The 18166-nt window shown below is 40.9% G+C and overlaps 1 protein-coding gene across 4 annotated transcripts in view; it reads right to left on the minus strand.

The window, feature by feature from the left end:
• Window positions 1-2122: 2122 nt before the first annotated feature.
• The window catches only part of elp4 (elongator acetyltransferase complex subunit 4), a 59683-nt gene continuing 43639 nt past the window's right edge, over window positions 2123-18166 (minus strand). The window contains exons 10-11 of one of the 4 annotated variants that reach the window (XM_081605243.1): window positions 6227-6265; window positions 2123-3819 (exon numbers count right to left, since the gene is read on the minus strand). In XM_081605243.1, the coding sequence (XP_081461369.1) occupies window positions 3700-3819; window positions 6227-6265 (159 nt within the window). In that variant the 3' untranslated portion in view covers window positions 2123-3699. The other 3 variants (XR_014086925.1, XM_081605244.1, XM_081605242.1) reach the window with 3 other exon arrangements.

The following is an 18166-nucleotide window of genomic DNA, read 5'->3' on the forward strand; positions in this document are numbered from 1 at the left end:
TTTTTTTGCTTTCTTTTCTAGCGTCATCTGTCGCCATGCTCTTTTTTGAGTTTTGCATTTTTGTTTCAGTGTGTACGTAGAACATGGACACATACCGGGGTTTACGTCTGAGCTTTGCTTCTGAGATAAAACACGCTGTCTCTTTAAATATTTCAATTTAATTTTATTTAAAATGAAGCTTTCTAAATGTATTTTGTGAAAACTATAAAACATTTTGTACAGTAAAAAAAAGTGTCTTAAAGAAAGCCTTTTTTTTTTTTTTTTAATTTTTGCGTGCATTTTGAAGCATGAATCATTCCTGCATTTATAAATAATTCCTAGCGAGGCAGCTTGTTATACACACCGCAACATTTCAAACTCTCACCAAAACAAAGGTGTCCAGAAATAACAAACCTCTCCTGATGTATGGGGCTGAGCCGAGTCGACACAGTCCACACAACAAAACACCACCACACAATGAGAAAGGTCAAGCAATTCACCATCGCTGGCTCTTGTTTTAGTGGAGTTACGGTGGTATGGAAAAAATACAGAGAAGGAAGCAGAAGGGGGAGAGAGAGAGAGAAAAAGGGGGGAGGGGAAAAAAAAGTTGGGAAATAAAGCAGTCAGAGCCTAGAGCGAGGAAGAGGAGCGATTGTGTGGCAGAGTGAGTTATTTTGCTTCACTTGCTGCCTCAGCAGGGGGGGTTATGTGTGTGTATGCGGGTTTAAACGGGTGTGTGGAGAGTCCATCTCTATAAGGCTAAGATACTCAGGAGACGAACGGGGTCAGATAACACACAGCAATCTGGGGCGCCAAATGTCCCACTACAGCGATTCGCTGAATTTACACGTCTCACTCAGTATTTAATAGTCCAATCAGAAGTTGGAGGATTGGAGGTTAATCAGATTTCTTAGATGATCCCCTTACCCGCCCCCGCCCCACCCTCATAATGCTATTTCTTTATTCATTAAATCCACTTTATCTCAAAAATGGAGGAGCAGTTTGTTCAAGAGCGAGAGCGAGAAGAGAAGGCAGAGCAGAATAGCAAGAACATTAATAATTGCAGAGAAAGAAATGGAAGATGGATTCAAAATGCAAGGTCTGCAATTAGTGGAAATCTAAATAATACACATCTTTGGGATGAAATGGTTGAATTGTAATTCTCACTCATTTGTGAAGTCAGTGAGTTTCTTTAAAAAAAAAAAAGTTCTTGGGCTCTTTGTGCTTTCAGATCCATTCTTTATTGAGGTGCGTTCATTTCCAGAGATCTTAACGCGAGTTCAAACCGCAGAGAACAGAAGGCGGCACTTAAGTTCTCTGCGGTCAGTGGGAGCGAGCACAGCAGACAGTCTGTGTAATAACGTGTTCTTGTTAAATATTACAAGTACATAGGTTGTAGCAAAAAACCTGCTACAAATACATGTGGTTCAGCAAAGCAAAGTTCTCAGAAAAACTTAGTTCGGTTTAGAAATGTCGGACTGTGCGCCTTAAGCCAAAGGAAAGCGAGACCCAACATAAAGCAACTTCTGGAAAACAGATTTGTTAGGAGTCAAAAGGACACGGGCAGCTGCTGTAAGGACACATTCATCACCTATTTGAAACTTTTGTTGCGGTTGCATTTCGAAAGGGGTCTTCTTAAAGCTGTGTCTACTACACACAATCTTACAACTCCAATGTAATTTGTGTAATTATTTTTCTTCACAAAAGTTAAAGCACAATTACAGCTGAGCCCGAGATGAATCATACTTCCAAGAAGATTTAGTTTCTAAATTGCTTTCCACTCACTCAACCAGGAAGTTTGTTGTTGAATAGAAATCAGACAAGCTTCAAATCAAAGGAAAAATGTTTGTAAAATGAAAAGACTACTTATTTGTATAACTAGACCTAAAATACTTTGTGGTTATTGATAACAGAACATATGTGTTACATGTGGTGATCTTGTTTAACCCACTGCTGAGCCCTGGAGGAACCAATCAGGAAAACCTTGAAGCTTTACCCGAAAAAAAAATTGAAATCAACTTTACCCTTTATCATGAATAGCGTGGCCATAAATCCAACACGGCATAATTGAAACCATGACTTCATTTAAAAACACATTTAGACTGTGAATGTGGAAACAAGCAAACTCAATATGAGAGGAACGTACGCAAACTGAATGTTACATTTATTCATTGCGGGGTGAATTACACTTTGAATAGCTGGTTGAAAATTGAGGCAATGTCGCTGTGAAACTGGAGCGCAAACTGCCATAAACTAATTTATAAAAAGTTCAAATTAGCCAATGGCTCGCTTAAGGTTGGGGGAAAATACAAAAAAAAAAGAAACAAGACACATGAAGAATTATGATGACTTTGTCAGTGAAGTTGGGTTGCAGCCACTTAAACGTGATGCCAAATCTTCATCACATCAGATGGTTTACATTTTTTTCCTATTCGTGGATAAAAAAACAGATGATGTTTGTTGATAATCTGAAAATCAAAGAACAGCGACCCAGCACAGAATGTTTTCAGGTCAAACAGTGGACCAAAAAGAAGCAAACATAAAAACATTACAAAATTAATCTATTCTCCTGCAATTCACTTTTAATATGTTTCCATTATATGTTCATCCATGCATTCATTATCTTGCGCGCTTAACCCTGGCGTGGTCGCCAGGGTTCAACAGGCGAGAGGTGGGGTACGTTCTGGACAGTCCATCCCAGTCCTTCAGACGCCATTACCAAAATATTAAACAGAAGTTCCATAAAAGTGACCTGTGTGTCCCACAAGCTGCTCTGAACACCAAGTTTCAACAGGCAAAGAGATTCAAAGTGGTATCAACTTCCAACAAAAGAAAAAAAAAAACCTAAAACATTAAATTTTTCATGGTAGTTTAATTATTTTTTTACATTTTTATTTTGTATGTGACCGTTTGACCTAATTTGATCTTTAAAGCAGCAGCTCATCCATCAAACACAGCACATGAGGTGTGAAGCCTGCGCCCCCTCTGCCCACATTCCTATTGTTTCAGCTCTGCCGAGTGGATGTAGACGCCGCTCACCAGCAACGTCTCTGTGGATTAGACTGGAGCTTTTCTATATAAACCTGAAACCAGTCAGGCAGACCAGAGCGCTGCCATGCAGGACGCTCCTCAGAGTTGAACCGAGATCCAACAGAGAGACCGTGTTGGGTTTCGTACAGTTGTTCTCTTCTTTAATTAATTTCACAAGAGCACATTGTTCTGTCCCGGAGCATAAATTGTATTTGCGGACTGATTTAAATGGTGGAGCAGCACAGCAGATGCCTCTTGTTTGTAAAGAAAGCCAAGAACAGAGATAAATTATTCAACGTTTCCCAGGATGGAGAATCTGTAAAGGCTGTAAAATATTTCATGATTACACCGGCGGCAGAGGCGAGCCTTTTTGTGGGTAACAAAAGTGAAAAAAAAAAAAAAAAAACTTGTCTTGTAATGCAACTTTTTATGAGATTTTATTTAACGTATGGACAAAATCATGACAACTTAATATATTTGTGCAAAATAAAAGATTTAATGCAAACAATAAATGTGTTTGCTATGAGCAGAGGTGTTGTGGATGTTTAGGTCTTCACCTCTGGCTGGCCTGGTTGGCAGGTGGTAACGGCTGGCTGCTTCATCCAAGTTGACGTCACCTGAACGAGGCAACACCCCGGTTGCTGCAGCAAAGAGGGCAACGGCCACGGTGATTAAGTCTTTGGTTTCCTGTCAGAAATCCAGGTTTTTGGTGCCGGAAGCGCCGGAGCCACAGGCAGAAGCCACTCCTACAGGCTCCCCCCTGCTGACACGACTCGCCGTGTCGGACAAGTCCGGAGGCAAGTGCAGTCGCTAGGAGAGAGGCAGAGAGAGAAACGGAGCGTTAGAGCAAAAAAAAAAAAAAACAGTAGAAGTACAGTAGATCAGCATACAGTAGGTGGTACACTCCAGTGGTGCTTATTCACAGAGAGCCATGTTGGGTTGAAATTGCATTAGATGCTTCAGCACTCCCTTTAACACTGGCAGCATCGAGGAAATCTGCTACCTTGCTGCTAAATGCTTCAGAGGGCTTTAGGTCTGTTACACCTCACAGCCATAAAACTGGATGTGTACCAGTGTGTCAGATTTTATAGAACAAAAAAAAGATAAACAGAAAAACAGGAGAGAGGGGAGAAAGTGTGTAATCTGGCATTAAAGGGTAATAAGAAACCAGATGGCTTTTTTTTGTTGTGCTGGTAATGTTTGTGTTGTCTTTAATCTGTTGAGTTCATGCCAAAGTTACCATCAGGTGCTTTAGCCATTTTGCAGCAAAGCTTTTCTTACTCAGAGGTTGAGGAGGTACACTCATTTAAAGCACACAGTGGAAGGGCCACACTTCCAAGCTCTCACCAGAATGAAGTAGAAAGGCCACCAACGGACCACGGCGAGCAGAGTACTGAAGGGCTCTCGAACGCCTGAAAGGAGGTGAAGTATCTTCCAAGTCAAGTGTGCCCCTCTCTCCCACCTCCCCTCCCCCGACAATGGTGTTGAGTAGCACGTTGCTCGAGTGTCTGTCAAGGAAGTTAAATCAGAACGCTGCCATTCTTTGGGACAAGAGAGGTTAAACCCTGTAATTTGCCCTGAAAGAATCTGCTATGACATCTGAAACCCTCTGGTCAAAGCCTGCGCTCTCTCCCACCCAATCCCAACCAGCTAAAGCTTCCCTGCCCGCCACATCCGCATCCCCTCCAGACATCCAGCTTTACAGGAGAGCCCTTCCACTCCCAAAGATACTTATCTTCATTCTAAACGACTAGGTGTTTGGGTACGGGGTTTTACTAAGAGATAAATCACCGCCACGTAATGTTCTTCACCCCTTTAGGGTACGCAACTTCCACCCACTATTCAGTTTTGTTTTTGGAAACACCTGAGTTTGTTGTACTATCACTGATGCTATTGTCTGATATGGATGCTTGAGTTCCTAGTGATGACATTAAACAATGTAGAGATGCTCAAATGGTGCTTTTCTTAAACTACAGCATATTTTTGAAAAAAAAAAAAAAAAAAAGACAAGCTGTCATCTTTGTGTGATTCGGTGTGAACTTCACTGCTGTAATTCCTCTGAGTTGTTCAGATAGATAGTTGGACTCCTGAAAGGTAATTTAATGTAAAGATGGAATAATCCTTGCAGCTAAGGGCAGCTTGGATTAAAATATACAAAAGCCAAACAAATCCTTGGAGTTCAGCCGTGGGTAATTCCTTCAGTACCGGGCTCCGACACATTGCTTCCAAACTCAGATTTATAGACATTTTTCTTTAGCTTTTATAACTTTTCTGGAGATTTGAGTACAATACAATTATCATGATTTTGTTTGCATCTTATTATTACCACAAATAATTCTAAAATGCTGAAATTAGCGGTAATTATTTTAAGTGTGGGGTTATTTAACTGCTTTTGTGGCATCGGGGACAAATTTGGTTCAGGTCTTCATGAAAAACCTCCAACTCTTGAAACTAAAACTGAGCGTCTTAGAGTAAAGGCAGATTCTTTAAGACACAGTTTGGAATGTTTACATTCAAAAATTTCCTAAAAAATATTATTTACTTTTCTGTTTAATAACAAAAGTTCATTTGGACTTGAAATTAAAACTCCCTAGAGAGCAGCGCACTGCATTGAACCCCACTGAAAACCTCCCGGTTATTCCACCAAATATTGATTTCTGACCTCTTCCTGAGTTAAAACATTCGTATTGTTGTTTCTAAATTAATGTGAATTTGTTTTCTTTGCACTGCATTTATTGTTATTTTGACCATTTCTCATTTTCTGCACATAAATACAAAATTTTTGCTTGTAATTTCAGAGGCATGTTGTCAGTAGTTTATAGAATAAAAGAACAACGTTCATTTCACTCAAACATAAACCTATAAAAAGTAAAATCTGAGAAACTGATCATTTTAAGTGATCTCTTAATTTTTTCCAGAGCTGCATATGCAAAGAGAGGGATTTATTTTGGGTTTTGTTTTTTGAGAAGCGTTTTGTGGGGTTAGCAGATAGCCTAAGATAACGTATATTTTTGCCAAAGTAGCTTAGAGATTTGGAGAGAACCTGTAATTTATCTCAAGAAAAAGCCAACAAGTGTAAGGCAAAAAAAAAAAAATGAAGATCTTAGAAAGACAAAGTTTGTCTATGATCTTCCCACCAACTTCATTCCAAATGCACACAAACATCTATGGAGTCATCTGGAAGCCCTGCTTTGCTTCCATCCCTGCCAACCCTCACCTGGGTAACCTTTCGTGTCTTCAGCTCACTCGAGTGTGACTGAAAAAGAAAAACAATGCATTGATCAAGCCTGGACTCAGTCCTGCTTAGTGCACTGCAGCAGAAACATGGCACAGAGAGGAATGGGGGAGAAAAAAAAATCAATCACATATACATCACCCTCACTGGGTGAGTTAAAAAATAAATAAAGAAAAAAAACACTGCTGTCTCTCTGCCACGGGCCTGTCTCTCTTTGGCTCTGGGCTTTGAGAACCCACTGAGCATGTGCAGAGCGAAGGTCAAAGCAATCCAGAAGTGAAGCGCCGCTCCTCTAACCTTTTGAGTTCAGGGGCAGAGGGGAACAATCAATGGCAACATCAAAGTTGGAGGGAGGAGCAGACAAAACCAATCGATCGGTTTGGCACACTGAGAGAACAGGGAGCCTTGCAACAGTCAAAAACCATCACATACATCACTGGCAGCCGATGTTACTATCAGAGATATGAAAACTTATTTTACGCTACCTTCCAATCCAGGTGCATGAATTTAAACACCAGGGAACATGAACAAATTAGCATGATCGTGTTTAGATGTTAACACCAAAACCAGGAAGCGTTTTTAACAGAACTACACATTCCCATAGATATAGATCCAATAGATATAGATGAATGGGGTTTAGCAAAAGGCTCAGAAAGACTTTTTGGTTAGAGGCTCTGAGTCGGCTTTCCTGTGACTTGCACACTCCATGATGTAAACAAGGACATCCGGAAAACCCTCAGAGGCATAGCGGGGTGGATGTTTGTGTGAGATCTTTTCTCTGCTGCCTGGCAACCTTAGCGAGGGTGGAGAAAGAAGGGAGAAAAAGAAAAAAAAATGAGTTGGGGGTGGTGGCGGGGCGACGGTGGGTGTCAGATGGGAGTGGACGGCGGGAAAAAGGACCGCTGGTTGTGCTGCATTGATTGAAAGCATGGGTGGGGTGGGGTGAGGGCAGAGAATGTGAAAATGGATGTGTGCCACAATCTTAGTGTGATTGTGTATGTGGTGTCAGTGCTGCCTCACCGGTGGTGGTCAGGGGTATTTCAGCTCTGCTCCCCGGCCAGAGGGGTTCGAGCCACGCTGGCAACAGGGCGAGGGGCGACAAAGCTCCAAACGAGCGCTAAGCACTTCATATGAGCCTCGAGGGCCGGCCCACAGACTAGCTTAGCCTAAGAGGGTTACTGATATCCACAACATGCAATACTTTAAGAGCATCAAGCATAACAATTTGTTGCATACAACAAATCATTATGCTATTGGTTTCTAATATAGCTCTGTTTGTAACTACGCATGACTTTCTGGGCAGCGAAGGTAAAATATTCAGCTATTTTTCCCAACACGGAGCTACAAAGGAGAATAAAACTCAACACCATCAAAGGCATTCCTCTGACGCTAACAGGTTGCTAATGAATGGAGTATTAGGTGCTAATTTAACGAGTCATTTCTTCCATAGAGTTTTGGCCACACGTTCAAATGGCCCGTGTCACTGTACAGCTTAGAAGTATGGGAAACCCAACACCTTGTTGGAACACATGACCACCGCCGTGGCTGTTCCAATCAGATTAGCCGTGGGTGGAACATGCTCATGGAAGTGACACATTTACCTTCAATGCCACTACAACACAATCCCTGCTGAGATGCAGTCACTATTTTCATAAGCGCCACTGAAGTGAGTAAAAGTTGGTGGATTTACACTAGAAATCGTGAGTAAGTGGTTTGGCTCTACAGTGTGATAAATAAAAGGAGAAATGCCTGACGCTGTCCTGATGTATAGAGCAACACAAAGTACAGAATCCTAAGCAGCTTGATTTTTGCCATTTCTGCTTCCCTGAGCGGCACAGCTGCAGCGCAGCTACTGTAAACTAATATGTCTGACCCCGACATTGGGTCAGCGTCCTCTATTTCAAGCCCCATTTCTACAACCAGCTCAGGGTCAAAACAGCAGCAGAACGTTTCATGGCTAAAAACTGGGTAGATATTTCCCAGACTTGCCTCCCCGTTCATCCGCTAAACCAGCTAAATCACCTCCACAGAACCGTAATCTCCTCACACCTCTAAAGTTACACCGCATTGTGTGGGAAATCATTCGCTAAAGCTATAGAGATCCGCAATGGCATCTCACCCACTATGGCACACAACATAATGAGGTAATGTGATTGTTTATTTAAGACACAAACTGTCATTAAATTTACGCTGGCAATTTCAGAAGATACTTCCGCTGCCCTGCCTGAAAAAAAAAAAAAACAAACAAAACAAAACAAAAAAAACTTGGGACAAATCCCAACACTTCTCTGTAGTAATTCTAACCCACCTGCACTGAACAAAGACTGGAAAAACTCTTTGTGGCAACAAAGAGTGAAACACGACCCTCAGCTGCAGCCAGAGAAAAACCTGTTTATTAGAAAGGTCTTTCTAATTCACACTTCAGTCTAAACTTTCTTTCTGTCATTTATCTATCATCATTTACATAAGTTTTTTTTATGAAGTTATTTCTAACATTTGCCCAGGAGCACTGTTTGTCCCCCACCTGTAATAATACATTAAATTGCCAGCTTTGTAAAAAAACCAACCAGAGAATACTCTTTGTCCATACTGTGCAGAAAGTGGTCATGATTTCTCCAAGAAAAGTGCAAACCGACCCAACATGCCAAGTCCAGTATTATGTTAGACAACACGATCTCTGTCCTGTTGGTGCAGGCAGGTGCGACACACTGAGGAGGAATGTCTCAGCCAACAATGTGATCAAAAACTGAACCATGATGGATCAAGGGAAAAATAAGCATCAGCTTTGGCCAATAGAAAAAAACAAAAAAAAAATGAAACTAAAATATTCTGTTTTATAGAATTCAGTTCCCAAAATCTGGACTGTTGGTGCAAAAGATGCAAAGAGTACAGTGACCATACAAATGCATGCACGACCAGTGATTATGACAGAGAAAACTTCAGTGAAGTGACAATATTATTAGTTTTTCTTTTTTTGCTTATTCAAGCTCTGCATGCTCTTTCATTGCTTAGTTTGAGTCCAAATAAAATGGATTTAAATCCATCTATTCCAGTATTTGCACCTAGGCAACAACTCCACCTCATCATTAAACGTTGACAAATGTCACATCTGTCCTACTATGATTTTTATCCTATTCATTGGTTAGTTTTTTTTTTCTTTTTGCAAAATCAATGCACTTACTGTTCCACTACAATCATAATTGTATTTTACCATACACTGTCTAAGGATACATATAGCAAAATCAGGATTTTTAACACCCAATTATTCTCACAAAAATTATGGTTTAAATTTTTGTGAGAATTTTTGTGAAAATATATTACTATATTTTCACCTCCACAATTTGTTGTTGACAAGCCTACCACACACACATACAGTAGAAGCACTTTAAATGCTTTGCTGTTTGAGTCGAAGGAAGAATTGCACAAAACTGCGCTGCAGCTCTTCTAATATTTCTCTTCGGTAATGCGGTGATAGTCACCTGCCCACCAGGTCACCTGCCGCCTGATCCAGGATAATCTGAGAGGCAGGGCACACAGACAGTCAGGCGGACTGACAGATAGACAGATACAGACACAGGCTCCTCATCTCTTCCGCTTCACGGCCTAATGAATCTGACAGAGTAGGCAGCAGGCAGGCAGAAGGATGAGTAAGCATTTTGGGTGTAATTATATTCCCAAACAGAGAACGAAGGGGAAGGGACTAATAAGTGGCTGAATTTCATTAGAAGTGAGCATGTCCAAACAGGAAATTGATTAGCTGACAATATTTCAAGGTTTTTTTTTTTTTTTAATACCTAATGGAATGTCTGTTCGTGTTGCCTTTATTAGGTAGCTCCTCACTTACCCTTCACGCTCCACAGGCTGATAAAATGCAGCATTTGATATTATCTGTCACGTTACTAAACATGACACGCATGGGAATAGGCAAGCTCTGGGTTGTTTCTGAATAACAAATGGACAAACCAGGGCCAAAGTGTAACTGCACTGTAATACAACAACTTGACTTGTTATCTCAGCCATCAGTGTCTTCAACTAAACACTCCTCTGGGGTCCTCGACTTGGTCCTGTCAAGCGCCTTGACAGGGAAATGCAGCGTGGGGCCATTTTGTCTCTTTTCAGTTCTGTTTTGTTTCTCTTTGCAGGGCGGTGTTGGTACAGACCGTGGGCGTTGAAGGGTGGGGGGGCACGCTGACCCTCACAGCAAAGGATAGTAATAGGAGGGCGGTTAGTTGGCATTTTGGATGTGGGCACAGCCATGGAGTGCTGGTTTGCCCCCCTGGGGTGACACGGCTCCTGGGGAGAAAAGGGAGTGGGGTAGAGGGCGTAGAGTACAAACATATCTAAGTGCTGCCTTCACTAGAGATAGGCCCATAGCAAAGAGCACAGCCGCACGGGTTATGACAGCATGTCTGGGGGACCTTTCGTGCCCTCCACCCCTCAAACACACATTTCGGCCCTCAGACCATGACTCTGTTACAAACGTCCTCAGGTTAAGGCACCGCTGACACTTTGTAACAGGTTTTTTACAGTTTTGCAGATGATGTGCTACAAAAATCACACATATAGCTAATCTACAGCCTAAGGGTTATTTGTAAGATAAATAAATGCTTCTTTGCAGGGTTAATTGACATTTTGCTTGGTTTCAATTTGAACCTAGAGTTGGTAAGCTTAGGTTTTGGGTGATAATCTCACTTTGCCAATTTCTAACGCCATTTTATTGCCATGCATTGCCATTTGGCTCACCCTTTGTTCCATTATGTAGCCTTAAACTGTCTTGCACCAATGTACCTAACAATTGCATGTTTTCCTCTTTTCATATAAAAGCATTTAATAAAAAATCTTAAATCTCATACACATATTAATCTATTTGTATTATTTTTTTAAAAAGTTTTCAATATACCCTAGTTCCATTTCTTGTTATTCTTATTCCCATACAGATGAGATTATTCCAGCAAAATATGGCAAATTATGACCTCTGATTATACCACAACTACAGAGTAGCCTGCAGACAGATATTTATCTTTATTTAATGTATTTCTATATGTAAGGTTATAAACAGATTGTAGAAAACATCTTCAAATCATGGGTTGTTAATAAATGTCTCTGAAGTGTCTATGAAAATCTCTTTCAAACCTAAAAAGATGGGTACGACATGGCAAAATAATTATTTCTCTAATATGTAATGCACATTCGACACAAAAAGCATAGTAATACATGCTGCGGTTCCATAGTGCATTATTTTCAGAACTTTTACCCTAAATGTTAAAATATTCCTTTGAGATACCTTCTGCTGACGTGTTCTGCCACTATTACAGTCACAAAAAAGCAAGAACACTACCAAGAATACCTTGTTCATGCATTATTCAACTTTTCTTCTGCATTCAGTCTACAGTGCACACACTCTTGTAGAAAAAAAAAGACACACACACACACACGCCCATTGCCACTCTCCTTTGCATGTGTCACACAGAGAGGTATTTACAACATGAGTGCACAATGCCGGCTTGTACGTTGAGGATTTCCTAAACCCAGCCTTAGCTCCAGTAGAAAGTCCCATTTTTCACCCATCATTTGTCCTGTGATAGAGTTCACACAGTTTACAGGCATAACATTTGGCAAAGCGAAAGGTCGTCTGGAGGTTATTGTGTCGGGCTGGGTAAGTGGCTGACCGCTTGGGAAGGGTGGGAGGATGGAGCGACTCTCACAGAGGAAGTCTGTTGTGCTAGTAGGAGGCCAGCACAGAATGAGATGAGGCAGGAATAAGACGGCAGCACAACGTGCGCCGTGTAAAAGGCTTCCAGTGTCCTCAATGACAATTTTAAAACCGTCACCACAAATATGTTTCAAATGATACCTTTTTTAACTTCCATCCTGCACAGGGTAGTACTGCGCTGCGAGTAACAAGAAAAACACGACTGCATTCCAGATTTTTTTGTTCCCATGTCCAAAACTAAAACCAACGTTCTTCTTTATGTGTCTGACAACATGAAATGTAGATCAAGACGAGAAAAGTAATTATTTACATGAGTTAGGATTGCATCGGTATTGGCTCAAATGTAGTCTTGTAAAAGCCTTATAAAATAAAAAAAGATATAGAAGAAATTAGGTGCATTTCTAAGTAGATATCCAAATTTACATAAAGTGGCAATAAAACATTTCAATGTAAGTGAGGTTATGAATTAAAATTTAACTGCTGTCGCAATAGTTTTGCTGTCACTGAAGGTGTGCGTCTACTTGTGTGCATCAGTGTCTCTAAGTCTGCAAGAATGAATAAAGGGGGTTGGGAATAATCCATCACTAGTTGATAGTCCTCACAAAAAAAGAAGCCCTTTTGCTAAAAGGAAGGCCCTTGTGCGGACAAAGACCACCATACTTGGGACTTCATAGGACCCAGCTGAAAAGGTGTTGCCCAGAGTAACCTCATTCACATTAACAGGCATGCTGGCCAAAGCCAGTCATTACTGCTGACTTGGACCAGCCGGGCCACACATAGACCAGCCTAAAGCCTCAAAGGCCATTCACTTCTCATCAGCCCACAGGCAAACGGCCTGAACTCTGCCACTGAGGCGCATCAAGAATTGTTACTGACCTATACGGGTGTCTGTCTGAGAGACAGGCATCTTAGAGAATTCAATATGTGCAGTCTTTATGGGAATATACATATATATCATGTTTAAATAGTTGAATTGGGTATGTATGGATATATGAATGGACGGATGGACAGACTTCTCTGCCGTCCCTTGACCGACTCAGCTGACAAAAGTCTCAGAACCCCGTGTTCACCATTTCAGAGAACCAGTGACAAGAATATGATACTGGAATGTTCTACTCAAGGTCTGAGACCTAAACTAGTTCTTAAAAGTGAACACAAGAATCCATCCATTTTCAAAATCTTAGAGCTTTAAATTTATAGGACAATGTCTGAATTCAAACAGCATTTACATTTTATAAAGTATAAATATTTTATTAGATCAAAACCAATGATTTAGGTTTCATCTAAATGTATTTTCAAGATTAGTTTTTGTTCTCATCTTCATACTTCCATATTGGTTCTTGGCTTCCAATTTTCAGAAAGTAATTTTCTATTTACTTTTATTCTATTCCTGTTTTCTTTCTATTGCCTTCTTGTCTTGCACAACCAAACACTTCAATTATTTGTAACACTGCAACTGAAGTCATTTTTGTTGTTTTAGATAAAATTCACATGCAATATAAGGCCTTAAGTTCATAAGGCATTATATTGTTCATAAACAAAATTAAATAAACTTTATTTTTAAAAATACCTTAAATAGGCACATTTAAGTGAAAAAAAATGGTGATCCTTAATTAACCAATGACAGCTTTTTACATTGATTTTATATTTGTCCTTCAAAATAAATTCAATAAGTCAATTTTTTTAAATGACTTTCTGAACAGAGGTTTAGATTGAATATTGTCAGGATACAAACATAAAAACTTTGTGTCCTTTTCAGTTAATGCCAAAAAATATTAAAAAATTCATTTGGCTAAACAAAAAAAAGTGCAAATTATTAATTATAACATCAAATAACTAAAAGCATAGTGGAATTCAAAAAGTTTAAGCTTTCAGGTTTTGTGCTAAACTTAAGGTGCATTTGGTAAATTGCATTAGGATACCAGGAAACATGGCAAAAGTGATGATGAGTCTGTGTTTCGTTTCCAAGAACAAACAAGAGTCAGTTACTGAAGAAAAAAAGATATTACATACTGAAACTTCCAGTAACTAATCTATTTCTATCGTGGTTATGAACCCAGTGTTGTATCTCTGTTACAGCAACATGGTCTGAAAAGGTGTTGCCAAAGAAAGCGGAACCAGGTTCAGCGCAGAACAAATTGACAAGAGCGATCTTTGAGGTAGGCGCCGAGGGTTCACTTCCTGAACTTGAGATGTTTGCAGCACGTGTAAATATTTGCAAATGTTGGATGCTGAGGTACTTTTGACACAAATATAGTATTAATGTGTGTGTCTACGTTAGTGTGTGAAAGCACAGAAAACACGAGAAACCTTTCAAAATGAGAGCCAACATTTTAACATTGCAAAGTAACATTCGAAAAGGTATTTTAAAAATCTGCATTACAAGAACAATAAACGGCACATTATGATGCAAATGTATGTGATTATGGAGGAAATGTGCAAAAAAAAAACAAAAAAAAAAAACAAACAGCATTGTAAAGCAAAAATAAACCAATACGCGCTAAACTTTTCCTGCAAAAGTCGAGCACTAGTTTTGTATTCTGTACACAAATAGCAAAGAGCATTCAAAGTCACCGTGTACATATATTTCTCTCTCTCCACCACATTTACCCTCCCTCTCCTCTCCACCACCTCCACCTCTGTGTTGCTCTCCAGTACAATCCCTGTGGGCAGGTGGTTGTGTAAATTTAGCCACAGCTAGGTGAGGTGCTTCCTGGGCAGACTGTTGGCAAAGCCACCTTTAGGGTGTTCAACATGTCAGAGGGAATGAGACATCACCTCGGCTGCCCTGTCAAAAAATTCACCACCTTCCATTTCCTGCATAACCCCTAGGTCCTCGGAGCAATCGGGGGTGATGGGGGAATTCTTGTTTTGTGTTTTCTAATTTAGCCTGAAACACACCAGCCATTACCTAACCCAGAGCGCTGGCTGAGTGTTAATTGTGAAGCATTACGAAAGCTATTAAAACAGTGAGCCAGGGCCTGGGGAGAATGCACGCTAATGTCAAAAATAAGGGAGCCAGCACTAAATGCATAGTGTACCTTGATTGTGACCCCTTTAAGAGGTAAAACAGTGGAGAATGTTTAAATAAGCTGGAATCACACAAGGATAGTAATAATTCAAATTTAAGTAATACAAGCCTATTGTGAATAGCAACGAGGTATCACATAGCAACAAGTTTTCATTTGCAAATGTGGAAAAAAGTGAATAAAAAAAGTCTAAACATTCAATCTATTTACAAATGTATAAAAATCAAGAATCAGCAGGACTTTTTATGAATGTCACAGTCTGTGTGTTTTGAACTGGCTTCTGTCTCATTATAAACTGATTTGATGCTCAGAAAAGTTTTTGTAATTTTAGTATAAAGACTAGATTCTGAATTAGAAATCTACTAAAAAATCTAATAGAGGTGACAAACGTTTGTTTTTGTGAGAACAATGTTGATTGAAGAAATTATAAAAAGTAATCCCGAGTCACTGCTTTATTTTGTTGCAGAGATTTGGCAAATATTTGTATTTGTAATGCAATTTGTAACACATTTCCAATGTGCAGAACTAATTAAAAATGCAATATATTAAATAAACAGATTATTAAATGAATGAGAGAAACTAAAACCTACGACATAGCTTTTTCCTACATTTAGTGCTTAATTGTAAAGTGGAGGAGTAAAAGAAAGTGTAAGAAAAGAGATGGATACAGAACATTGATGACATGTACAGAATAACAAAACTGGAAAGCGGTTCAAATGTTACCATCAGCTTCTTCCTTCAAGTTGGGCATTTTGCTGGGAAATGGGCGGTCTGCCAGATTGGGGCCAAGTCAGAGTTGTCAGGGGATTACAGTTCTGCCTTGCTCACTGCAGGGGGTTCGGAGTGGGCCTCAATTACCCTGCAGCGGCGTGTTTGATTTGGCCCGGCACATTTGGGGACAGACCAAAAGCTGAATAATGCACCATTAGCAACTCCAAATCCTAGCCCAAAATGAGTCCACTTATGCATCACATACAGTAATTGTGTGTCTATCAAAGGCTGGCAGGTCCACACCAATTACCCCCGACAATAACAACAAGACAATGTACGCGTCATATTATCTACAGAACACCTGTAGGCAACCACACACATGCAAGTCTTCCTGCTTAAAACTTTTGAGCTTCATTCAAGATCTGGCATAAAGAAGTGGCAACTGGGCGCTCAAAGAACCAAAATGACACAGTCTGAAAATATGAGAAATGAAGAAGTGAGGGAGAAAGAGCACGTGGAGAGAAAGAGCCGTGGAGTTCCCCCTTCTTTGGCTACAGCAGAGCTGTGCAATTGAATTTCACAGGGTATAAGGCAGCAAATGGCATGTGAAGGCTGAAGCATCAGACGGTTCCTGCCACACACACGCAGACGGATGAGGGAGGTGTAAGTGACATCATTAGGTAACACTGCAGGATATCGGGGGCAGTCTAGGACTGGCAGGAGGCTATGGGAACCAAAGGTCCTCCTTGAGCTCCTTTGAACAGCCACTGGGTCTGATATACATGCACTCACAAACGCGCAGGGAGAATCACTTCTGCAAACACTGGCTGCAAGACAAACAAGGACTCGAGGAAGAGACAAGAGAACGACCGAGCACTGTTTTCACTCCCCGCCCACAAACACGAGCACATCAGCACACGCAGACGTGCACGCATGTACACAGCACTTCAAACCGCAGACGCCTCATTGAGGTATCAGCCCCAGCAATTGTGTTTGTCCACCTGAGTATGAAAGAGCCATTCTGGCTGGCATTGAGGAGGCAGTAGTGTGGTACCTCTCAAGCCGGAGCCCAGCAAGGCTACGTCTGTCTCAGGCCTCTCAGGGAGGGGAGCAGCCAAGTGTGGATGCACCTCATTACCTCACTCATCCACACACCAATTACCCCTAAATAAATACACCCAGCCCACAGGCAGCAACAATGACATCTAGCCTGAAAGGGAAGAAAGGATGCTGTTCAGAAAGCATTTGCACGCACAGAAAAGTGCTGCTGGATAACGATGAAGAAAAGAAGTAGAGAGAAAGGAAGCAAAAGGAAGAACATGCAGGGGGGCTCCGAGTCTTTTGAAGAGCTCAAAGACGAAAAGTAGAAGGAGAAAGAATGAAACAAACACAGAGCAAGCAGAGTGAAGTGATTCAGAAAATGATAATTTCTTGCTAAATTTCACCCAACACATCCGCAAATTATTGTTGCGGCGGGGGAGGAGCAAAGCTGAATTGTTTTAATGCACACAGCCATGAGATAGCTCTGCAGCAGACTAAAATGGTGATCGCTCTTAGAGTCGACACATATTTACATGCAAGACGGACGGCTTGGGGCAATGGAAAGTGTGATTTGTCCAAATAACCCAGGCTAAAAAGAATGCAAATGGTTTAAAACGAAGGCCATTTAGGAGGCCACGGCAGGTGCTATGAAACAAAAATGCAAACAGTTGCAAACTAAATAAGAAAACTTTGTGTTGTAAATGGGGAGCGAATCCTAGCACCAGAGTGCGAAGGTGATGTTCCTGTAAAGGTTTGTGGCAGAGAAAGAAAGACAGATGTGTTTTCTAGGAAGGGAGGTACAAATGAGGAGAGGAAGCCAAGAGATCCTTCATAGCCCCTACACTTCCCTCCATGTGGGTTCCTTCTGCATGAGTGACTCAGTCATACCTGAGGGACAAAATGGTCTCTCTCTCTCTCTCTCTCTGCTTGTCTCTATCTCTGCCCCAGTTCTACCCTTCTTCTCCCCCATCAGTGCTGTGACTTTTATAAGCTAAGCCTGGCTTTTATGTCTGCCGCCATGTGGAAAACAATTCAGAGACAAGACTTTAAGATGTTCTCTGTACCAACTTCTTTAAAAATATACAATAAAAAAAAAAGCTGCCACCAAGTTGAGCTTGTTCGCCATATTTACTGGACTCCACCAAAGCTGCACTTCCTGGGTGCCTTCCTTTCCCAGGGGACATCTGGGTTTTCCTGTAGGAGTTGTTACCAATAGACCTGACTGCTTAATAAGCATTTGAGGACAGAAGAATGGCTGGATTGAGGAGTATCTGGTAAAGATATGGAAAAACTTCTTCATAAAACACCTGAAAAATCAGGTGATGGGTGGGACTGTATGGATCTGGTGGGGTGTGTTGGGTGCGTGCCTCGATATGCACTTCCTGATAGGCGGATTTCCCCTCAGCAGAGTGCCAGAGCACATCCTCA

This window comes from Poecilia reticulata, chromosome 3 (assembly GCF_904066995.2).
Source record: "Poecilia reticulata chromosome 3, P_reticulata-male-v2, whole genome shotgun sequence".
Taxonomy (NCBI): domain Eukaryota; kingdom Metazoa; phylum Chordata; class Actinopteri; order Cyprinodontiformes; family Poeciliidae; genus Poecilia; species Poecilia reticulata.